Genomic DNA, 11,284 nt, shown 5'->3' on the forward strand with positions numbered 1-11,284 from the left:
TCCTCTTTGTTGGTTTTTATTTCCATTTCCTTTTCCTCTCTTTTTTTCAGTCATTTAACGCTGTTCTGCACAACAGAGGGGAGCATCTGGCCCCAAGTAAACACCCAATAAAATAAGTGGGGGAAGTTCACAGCTCCCTTGGTGCTATTGCGTCTGTCTGTCTGGTTGTGGACTCAACAAGATAACCATGCATCAAATTACATTGTCCAGGCTATCTTCACAACCAGAAGTGCTTGAAACCTGATTTTAATAGAAGCTTAGATTCTGGAGAATACTATAAAATCTCTCCAAAGGCTCCAAATCAGCAATTCCATCTGTGTTTCTGCAAATGTAGAGGAACAATGCCCCAGCTGATTATGCAAACAGAATGAAAATAGTTATTTTAAAAGTGCATAAAATCGATACTTTGGGGAAAACAAGTCAGCTGTGTTTATACTCAGCATATAGCAGACATTTTGCTTCTTTGTCTGAAAAAATCATAGGAAAGCAAGGATTGCAAGTGAAATAAAACAGCCGATCATACAGTGCAGCAGAGGGGACTGGAACATCAGATGTCTCAGCAAAGGCTTAGAGAATTTTAGGTTCCTTTTGAGAGAATATAAATTATATTGAGGTTGATATATTTGTACGTTGTTTGAAGTCGAAGCCAAATATTCTTAACACGGTGGGAATAACTCCCTTTCCATTGCTGATCATGAAAAGTATGTAACTAAATCTATGTCTGTGGTGCTGAAAATTTCCTCCTAAATGCTGTCTCTTTTGGACTAATGGGATTTTTTGCAAGTATTGGTGTGAAGGGGTGTGCATATAAATATGTATAAACGTGCTTCTCATACAGTCAGGACACATTCCTTATATACATATTATTCTAAAACCAGGAAACAAAAGCATCTCAGAAACAGGACTGAAAGGGAACAATTTTTAGACCTGTAAGTTAAATTGGATTAAACTTCATCTTTCAGCAAATGCCATGTTATTTATTCAGTGTTTCTCTCGGGGATTTCCCTACCCCCTACACTTTATAGCGAGTGGTGATGTTTCTTAATTAAAAAATCAAACAAACATGGAATTGAGGCTGCCCCACACAGACGTTCTCCTGTGGGAATAGGAGGTGCACTGATTTTCTCATGGACAGTTTCTGGGTCTGTTGGACACAAAGGAGGGGAAAAGCTGTGTCTGGGGAAGTCAAAGTCACATCATGCCTCTGATGCCAGGACTGTTCTCAGTGCTGCAGGGCCATCTCCCAGGTATTCCCTTTATAGGGGAGAGCTGGTGGACATGGTGAGGAAAGTCACTGATAAACTCATCAGAATTTAGGTGGATTTCTGTTTATTAGTTACCCCATAGCAGAGATTACTGTCTTGGAGAAAGGAGATTCTTTCCTGATTTCCTTAATTCTTTCCACCCAGAGCTGGAATGTTTCTGAGGCTTCAGGGCTTTACAATCCCCACTCTGTAGCTGAAACAAACTTATCCTTTTCCTTAGTTTCTGAGGTAGTTTAGCAAGACTGAAGTACATTTTCATAGATTTTAATTAGTATTGTGGGAGGAAAGTATTTTAAGTTCTTTAGAGTTCAGACAAAGCAAAATGGTTTTTTTTTAATGGTTTTGAGTTTTATATATTTCTACAAACGCATATGAAGCACATTGGTGCACCACTCTAAAAGTCTTTTGGTTGGGGTCCACCAGTGCTTTGGTTGCTGTTATTTCAACATGTGGAGGGTTTTTCTCCTATTTACCTGGTTTACTATTTGAGTAATAATAGAAACTCTGACATTTTCAGGCTGATGCAATTGTCGTTTCACCCTGTTTAGTGTCAGGTTCATTGATCTCTTCCCTGCCACTCTGTGGAACAGCAAAATGCACTCTGCAGGCCAGTGCTAAAGATGGATTCTCCTACAGATTCACTTTGTCCAAGTACACACAAGGCTGGCTCTTTTCAGGCTATCCTACTTTGTCACCAGTGGTGCCTCAGGATATTGTAGCCAGCGTCCTCATTTCCAGTGGAATGGTTTGTTTTGAAAGCATAAAGCTCTTGAGTCAGTGACTGTAAACTTTGGATCTGTGGTAAGGGCCAAAAGCACCAGTGACATGAGCCATTATCAGCTTCTGGAAGAAGCAGACAGAGAGATCATCTGATGTGCCAGCAAATGGATTTGTTCTTGCATCTTTGTGCAGCTGATACCTTTTTTTTCTTAGATTAATATTTAGCCGATATTGCCTCTATCCCTTTCCTAAAACTGACATTTTCTTTTCAAGTTTCTTATCTGGAAACAAACTCGTTTTGTCCCTTCTATAAATGCAGTCCTGGTCTCAGCCATTATTTATGTCTGGGCACGCTGTAGTTACAGCACATGAAAGAACATCAGCAACGACTTATTGTAAATGGGACAGACTTCTTGGGAATGCACTGGGGATTAGATGTCCAAAAGAATGAAGCACTGCTCTCTTTCCATCTGCCCACTTCATTTCACTGCCTGTTTGGGACCAGTACTTCTAAAATCTAGTGTGCAAAGTCAAATATTGATTTAATTTGTTTTGTTCTTAAAAGGTAAAGGGTAGACCTGGGAAGGTTTTACTGGTGCAGTCACAGGAAGGACAAGCAGGAAACAGCTGAAAAAAATGCTTTCTGCTAAACTTGGAAATTTTCTGATTGGTTAATTAAAAAACCTAAGAAAATCTTTGGTCTAGATTGGACTCAATAACTTTCAAAATGTCACTTTTGGCATGATAAATTTGAATTTTTTTTTGTGATAAAGCCATATAAAAAATGGCATTTCAGTATATTCATATTTTCTTCATCCTCTGTTTTTTCAGTAATGAGTCTTTAGGATGCAAACTAAAATTTAATACCAAGTGAAGGAGTTTTAATTGTTGGCTTCATTATGTTTTACAGAGTTGAAACAAAGAGATCACAAAGTAGTCAACCCATTTTCCAAACACCCTTCAAAACACCTTTGGTGACGTTCCAGCAAGTACTGATTCTGTATGGGCTAGTTCTTCTAAAATTAGTAAATCAGAAGTCAAGCTTTCAGTATTTTTTGACTGTAAACAAGTTAAGCTCCAGCTCCCTATGTAGATCTCATGTTTTGTATTAGTTCTCCAGAAAAAGCTCTGGGAGAGCATAGTTCTGGTTTCCCTTGGATACAGGTGATCCAGGCTGTAGTACTGAATGCATTTGTCTTAATAAAGTGATCCAAGTGCTTTTTTTGCCTGGGCCATTGTTTTAAAAGCTACCCTGAAGTTTGGAGTAACAGTGCAGTAACACCTTTATTCCAGCATGAATGGAAGGAGAAAATAGCTCCCTATATAAAACAGAAAATTTCAGGAATGCTGGAGGGTGTATGGGTGAGTGTGTGCTTTTGTACCTGCAGGGCAAATGTCCCATCTTCCCCTTCTGAACAGATCAGTGCGTGGGGAAATCAGCCAGACCCATTTTCCTTGTCTTACCCTAAGAATTTTCATCTTGTCTCCACTGCTCTTTGAACTGCAGCTATGTTAGTCCCACCTTGGAAACAGGACAGTATCCATCCTCTCCTCACTCTGAATGTGCCTGTGCAGTCTGAGCCACAGACTGACCCCTATTGATCTGTTTGACTGCTCTTCTGTGGAGCAAACAGTGCAAGAGGGTCCAGGGACTCTAATTCACCGTACCTTATTTAGGTTCCTAGTTAATAATTCTTATTTGCATTAATCACATTCATTAGCAGAACTGGAGGCTGCCTCTTGCCTTCTATGCATTCCTGTTCCTGACAGCAAAACAAAAAAGTGTCTGCTCTGAAGAAACAGTGTTTTAGGTGTATTGACACTTGATACTTAATAGTTGCAAAACTTAACTAGTAGAAAAAAGACTTTTTCTGAATCAATGACTCACGCATTACAGTAAAATATATTGATTAAAAACAAAGCATAATGTTAGTCATTTAGTCAGTAGAGTGATGCAATACTGAAATAAATTTATCCTTTGACTTCTGCATTAACCTTTTATTGACTGCTTGCATACTCATAATTAACACACACTTTAGCTGGCTTGGTTAATTTTAGCATTGTGATCAGTGTCCTCTAATGTAGATGACACCCTGGTCATCAGAAATCAGTGCAGGCCAGGGAACCATGACCAGGCAAGTGTCTGTCCAGGGAATGCAGCACGTGCTGTTATGCAAATAGTCAAACAGTCAGAGAAATGTTTGTTATCACTTAGTTGAACATTGGTAAATATTCATAAGCAAAGTCCATTTGTCAAAAACAGACAAAAAAGTTATGAAAAAAATCTGAGAACATTAGAGGATGGAGGTAGTGAGAACATGCTCTTCAACAGTAACTAAAAGTGGGCTTTTTTAATTGAATCTGTCACAAGTCTTGATTGTTCTAGTAAGAAAGTAGGGACCATGGAGTTTTGTGCATTCTAAAAACAAGCAATTCTTTCTATAATATGTTGTTGAACACTTATTGTCAAGGTGGATGTTGCAGCTAAATTGCCCTGAAATATATCACAACAGTTTTCCTGTTCTCCTGCTGCAGATGAAGTATTCAAGGTAGCTATTCTGTGTTTCAGAGTTTGTGTGATTTCCACTCTTTACACACTTTTTACATCTAATATGCATAGGTTAGTCCTATTTTCTTTTGGAGTTTTGACTCTAGTAACTCAAATAACAGGTTTTAATTGATATGGAATATTTTCATTAACTCACAATATTGTAAATCTTCATACTTTCCCACTACCACCACAGCTCGATGTTTGCAGCCTTTTTTGTTCATTTTTATTTATCAGGAGTTATTGTTGCTAAGTCATATTAACTGTCAGATACAAAGGATTTTAAATAATTCTGTGCAATCATTTAGATGTCTTTGTTTGCTCTGCTTCAGTTTAAAATGTTGCTATGGTTTTGGCAAGATCTTCAACTCTGTTCCACTGCTACAAATTAAAGTCCATTGTAGGAACAACTTCTCCTGTAGAATTTTTTTTTAATCAGAAATATACTCATCTGGAAAGGTCTGGGTTTTGCACCCTAATTCTGTGAGAATTAGTGAGAAAGCACATTTTTGACTGTGTTCCAGGTTGTGGGAGCTATTCAGGTGAATTGCTTATTGAACTGCAAGGTGCAGCAGTGACTGCCTAGAACCAGCCCCATGCTTTGAATATGAAAACCTCAAGCTTTCTTTGATGCCAGCAGATCCAGCACAGGCATTGTAATTTTGGTCAAAATAGATGATTGCCAAATTATAGAAATGTATAATTCCCTGCAGTTCTTGCTGGTATGGAGCAAAGCTGTAGAAATCCAACAGAAGGACAGAAGCACCAAGGGATCACTGCACGTGCTTTCCCTTTTTTATATTTTTACAGCACATTGATGCGTTTCTGTCATCAGACTGGCACAGCAAGTCTGAGGATATGACACACTTCCATTCCTGTAATCCCTCTCATGGAATATGCTGTGGCTAAACCTTCCCCAGTTGCATGATTGCCTGGAAGTTCAGGCACGTGCTTGGTTGTGGGGAGACCTCTCTGGTAACAAATACAGAAAATGGAAAGTAGCAAGTAGTGGCTCTGGGGCTGTCCAGGCACAGCATCACTGTGACTGCTGCCACATTTACAGCAACTCAGACTCACACATGTGAGGGAGAAGCTGGTCAATCTGGTTGTGTGAGAGAGCAAGGAAAAAAATACATGAAAGGGAAAAACAGGACCCTGAAATGCTGAGGAAGCTAAAGGTTGATATATTTTTTCTCTCAGTGAAAACTGTTGTTAATAAATGTGGAAGAGAGAGAATTTATTATTATTGTTATTAGCTGAGTTTTGCAGATCACATAACATGCCTGTAGTATTTGCTGACTGGGCTTTGTGATTTGTCATCTGCAATAATCTCTACATGGTCAATTTATCCACTTTTAGATGGAAATGCTTAAACTGGAATGTCTTATACTACCCACCAAGCTGAGTGTATTATTTTGTGCCAAGACAGAAAATAAAGCAAGCTTTTAAAAGCCTTATAGAGTTATGCTGTAATTAGTTTCAGCTTCCCCTGCATATTAATTTTCTCCTCTTCTTTTATATAATTTGGAAAGTGTCTTCAGAACATGATGGCACAATCAGTTAAGTACCTCTCAGAACTCACACACTAAACTGCATTTGCTATAACAACTATTATAAAGCAGCCAGCAAAACAAATCCTCTGTTATTCTGTACAGTGCAGCTTATCAATGCAAACAGTTTAATATTTATGCTAAGAGGATTGTCACAAGTAGCTTCTGTTCCTTTAATTCTTGTTTTAAATAAATAATGAGAACATTTAAACACATTACTCTTCCCAGGGCCCTGAGGTCGGCTAATCTTATTATTTATGAAGTGATGTGCTACATAATAGTACTTAGTGCATGTTAACAGATGCTATTATCAGGGGCTGATGTGGAGAGCTGAAGATATATTGGAATGCTATGTGTTAATACTGTCCTTGCAGTGTAATGTACGATGGATTGAGTGCCCAGGATGCTGGTGCTGCAATTAACCACCCACCAACATGGGTGTAAAGCTGAAGGATGTTTTCTCATGGGGATTACACTGCTATTAATAATTCCCAGGAGAAGAAGACATCTTTCATTTGGCAACAGTCTCTTCCAGAAGGTCAAGGGTGTGGACAGGGAAGTTGTGTGTGTCAGTATTCTTAGGGTTCATTCTACTGAGGTGAAAGACACGTACATGTTTAAAACAGCCTTAAAGTTCTTACAAAATTGATGTGCTTTACAGAACGTGAATTTTCAAAAATGTCATACAAGAGATAAAAGTTAATTTCTGAAATTTGGTTGTTATCTCTTTAAAGAGCTATATAGACCTGAAGTATATACCAAAATTAAGGTAATTCTCAGCATTTTTCTTTGTTTTGCCTCACTGCAAATATTAACTAATTAATCAGCAGTGTGGAAATTGTTTGAGGGAAAGGGAAAAGGGAGGAGGGGAAATCCTCCTTGAACTGTGACAATGTTTTTGATGCAGCATGTATTACAGTCTAATCTTTAGAGATGTGATGATTGCCACTTATAAAAACTTTCCTCTGCAGGCTGCAGTTCAGTTGAATATTATAATTAGACTTCACTAGTATTGATGAATAATCCATTTAATAAAAAACATTGTAATTTAAACATTTTCTCTGGGGACTAACATACACTAACCTCTTAATTTAATTTTATTGAAGTTTTGCCCACCCATTCATCATTGGAAGTTGTTATTAACCTCCATTTCCATTTTTCTTTATAGAATTTTCTCTTCTCTATATTGCCTTTTTCAGTGCTAAGCAGGTTGATACACTTGTAAATCTCCAGAATCTACAAAGCTAGTCTGGCTTCTTTAATGTTGTTTAATCTATCCCCCCTGACCTTAATGCAGTAAATTCAGTTTAATCTTTCTCAATAATCTAGTAATACATTGGAAACCAGCAAACATTTAAATCTGATAATGATTTAATCACATACTTTAAATAACAGCTGAGATAATGAAAAAATAATTCACCATATAAAGGAACACTAACTGAGTTTTCTCTGTGATTGGCTTTTTGAGAAATCCCTATAGAAAATACAAAGCCTACAACAGAAATCAACTTCACTGGAAATGTGCAATCCATTTGGTGTCAGAAGATGTCGTATTTCTTTTTTATTATCATCTTTCTCTTTAAATTAATGTTCAAATGTATCCTTGCTGAGTATTCAGTTTCTTGCTCCAGTTTTACTTAAGTGGTTTATCTGCTTACCTTTCTTTTCAGGTGCCAGTCAGACGCAGCAGAGAGCTTGCCAGAAGACCAGAGACCAGAATGCCATCCCTTCTGGACAGATGATGATCAATGTAATATGCCTCTGCCATATGATCTGGAAGAAGTAATTGCTTATCTGCAAAATCTTGTTCAATGGATAGAATAACAAGTGACCTTCCAGCCTGGAATTATTGATGCTGGTCATCTGGGGAGAAGCTTTGTCATTATCATAAATCTTTTCAGCTTTATGATTCCTTGAACATGTTATTTTATGTGTCAATGCAGATTTTACCGTTTTTACACAGTATCTTAGTTAATGTTTCATAATAAAAAAGACCAGCCCCCAGATTTACAGAAGCGTGTGTTTTTTAAGACCTGAAGTCCAGAACACCAGCTTTAGTTCCCTCCTCCTCCACTCTAATTCCCATTGACCCCACAGCCCAGGGATGTCTGTGTTTCACAGGATGACAGGGTCAGGTTGGAAGGGACCACAGTGGGGCACCTGGTCCAGCCTCTCTGCTGCAGGAATGACCCCCAGCACAGGGCACAGGGCAGTGTCCTGCCAGTTCTGAATGTCCCCAGGGAGGGAGACTCCACAGCCTCTGGGCGCTCTGCTCAGTGCCGGGCACTGCACAGCAGAGAGGTCCCTGCTCAGGGCCAGCTGGAACCTCCTGGGCAGCAGCTCCTGCCCCTGCCTCTTGTCCCAGTGCTGGGCACACCCAGCAGGGCCTGGTCCATCCTCTGACACCTCCTGCAGACACTGACAGACATCAATAATGTCCCCTCTCAGCCATCTCTTCTTGAGGCTGAGCAGGCCCAGCTCTGCCAGTGTTTGACACCTTCCCTTGGTATCTAAATTTCAGCTTCCATGAGTGCCTAGAGCTGTCTCTGCCTGGCAGGTTTGAGCAACTCAAGGTGCAGCTCACCCCTGTGGCAAAGCATGTCCTGGGCAGTCTGATGAGAGGCCAGCCTGGGATGAGCCTGCTGGGCATCTTCAAAACAGAGCTGGGAATTCTCCATCCAGTAACACAAAGGGGCAGGAGGTGCTGGAGATATTCCTTTGTGCAGTGGCTCCTTCTTAGACCATTTTTTCAGACGAGGAATTCTGTCGGAGCATTCTAACACAGATGCCAAGACTTTCTTACTGTTTTCCCTCATGGCAGCTGAGTACTACAGAGATTTCTGATGTGAATCTTTACCTCCTAGGCTCCCTGGAATTCAGAATTCAGTTCCTAATTCAGTTCCTGCTTTGTTTCTGCATATTGTCAATCCTATTCTGAGGTCAGGTTTCCCAGTGCATAGCCTAAAGAGCTGATGAACCTTAGTAAGACCTTCCATTTGGGTTGTTTGGTCCCCTGAAAAACTGATTTAGATTGTGTGATATTTGGTATTGCAGCGTCAAGTGAGATACATGAGCACAAACCCAGAAAACTACGAGAAACGAAGCTGTTTGTGATGCTTTGTAGTAATGTGCTATAAAAAGAACAGTTCTGTGTGGGATGATACAGGGTGCTCGTGAATGAGATAGAGAATTTTGATTTGGTAAATTACTATTTTAACGGAACTGGTTGGACTGGTGTCCAACTTTGCCACAAAAAGCAGAAAATCATTATGGTGAAAAAACACTCAGGCTGTATAACCACTACAAAAGAAGCCAGTAAGATTCAGAGTTTGACATTGCCACCAAGAAATGAATATGCCTCCTGTGCTAATGTGATGTTTAAAGTCTCTGCTGAGGCCAGACTCACCCAGAACACACCAGCTTTCTGTATTGGCAAAGTGCTGCCTGTGTGGATGAGGCTTGTGCTCCTGAAAATTGTACTTTTGACAGTATAACATGTGCCAGACCTCCCTGGAGCTAAGGAAGCTGTGCCAGTAAAAATTGAGTTTTAGCGGTATAAAACTGTGTCCACACCTACCAGCTTTTGCCAGGACAATTATATCAAGTAGAGATTGTACCTCATAAGACTTTTGGTAAAGCTGTGCCAGCAAAAGTATAAATACCTGAATCAAATGTTTCCATTGTGGTCCTGGGCTTCTGCAAAAACTTTTAGTTTATGTGTAGGATGTAAAAACTCTCTGAAGAATAAGTTATTAAACTAGGTTTGATAATATTACCTTGATGCACACATTTATCTGTTGTCTCTTGTGCCATAGATTTCATAACATTTGGAAACACTGCTATGGGTATAGCTTTCACTTCTCTGCACTAGCTGAAGCTGGCTTTACCAGTGGGCAAATAGCACATATTTGGATCAGTGCCACACTAAACACTGTTTGCTTTGGAGATCACTTAGAGAAAAGCTACTGAAGATGTGGGAATTCTGCTTTTGTAAAGGCAGTTCTCAGAAACAGATATTGCTTTGGAAATGAGCAATATGAATTCAGACAAGCTAATGATGTAACAGTGTTAACACAGTGTTTAGGGGGACTGTTTATTTATGCTGTTACTTTATGATTACTTTGTGTTTAATTAAGCGTTGCTAAACTCCATGGGGATCACAGTATTGAAAGGAATCTGACTGCCACAAAGGGTGGAGAAGCACATCAATGATGTAGTTTGTAGCTGAAGTGGAGGTAAAGCTATTAAAAAAATGATTGGCAAATAATTATTTCCAGCAGCAGTAAAAATAAAGCCAAACCAAAACAACCCCAAACCTATTAGGAGACTGCGGGCAGTAATATTAGAATTTTTAGAATACATGTTCCCAGGTCTTGCCTATGCTTGAAGATTTAAGGTAGAGCATTAGCTGAACCAGTGCTAGTCTCAATGCAGCCAGATAGCCCTTATCTAAGCCACAGATAGCAATGACATGGACAAATGAACACCTCTGGAGTGAATAAGACTGACAAAGTACCAATAATCAAGTGGTTTAGGGCTCTGTGTTGCATTCCAGTCTTGCATCATCTAAATCAGTATAACCTGATTGAGTTCAGTTGAAATGCAGAATTATCAGAAGATTTTATCCAGAGCCCACAGGAGCTGATAGCAATAACATGAGTGAATGGTGGAGCTGTTTGAAGCATGCAGTAATCCCAAAGGGTAGCCCAAAAGGAGAACATCGTTGAAGGTAAAGATATATAAAAAACCTGAGAGAACAAGTGTAAATTACTGCTGTGTTTAGATTATGCTGGACACATACTTCGAAGATTTTTTTTTTTAATTCAAGTAGTTATAATTTAGCTTGTTTCAATGATTCTTTAGCAATCCATTTATATTCCAGCTTTAGAGAACCCATTTCCTTTTTGGATGAGCTGGAAGACACAGCCTCTAATTAATGTTCTGTGTATAGCAATTGTTTGCCAATGCTGGATGCTTTAGAAGCTTGAGGACTAAGGTCACGCTTTTTCAAGGAAGAGGTGATAGCATAAATTAACTTCTGACATTAAATTCAGTGGTTCTTTGAAAATGGTGAAGTTCACAACTTTGCTTACATTTATTTTTCATCAGCCAGGACTGAATTGAGGTAAAATAGTTCACTTGCACGTGTGCATCAGGCTAAATGGATTGCAGAAGATACAGATCTGTTTGCCTGTCTGCAC

General features: G+C 39.3%; 1 protein-coding gene across 1 annotated transcript in view; it reads left to right on the forward strand.

Moving 5' to 3' along the window:
• Positions 1–8,089, forward strand: part of FTO (FTO alpha-ketoglutarate dependent dioxygenase) — a 219,907-nt gene extending 211,818 nt beyond the window's left edge. Inside the window, exon 9 of the mRNA XM_063411035.1 lies at positions 7,754–8,089. Coding sequence (XP_063267105.1) covers positions 7,754–7,907 — 154 coding nt within the window. The 3' untranslated portion in view covers positions 7,908–8,089. The remainder of the gene's footprint in view (positions 1–7,753) is intronic.
• The last annotated feature ends 3,195 nt before the right edge of the window (positions 8,090–11,284 follow it).

Source organism: Prinia subflava, chromosome 13 (genome assembly GCF_021018805.1).
Source record: "Prinia subflava isolate CZ2003 ecotype Zambia chromosome 13, Cam_Psub_1.2, whole genome shotgun sequence".
NCBI classification, from domain to species: domain Eukaryota; kingdom Metazoa; phylum Chordata; class Aves; order Passeriformes; family Cisticolidae; genus Prinia; species Prinia subflava.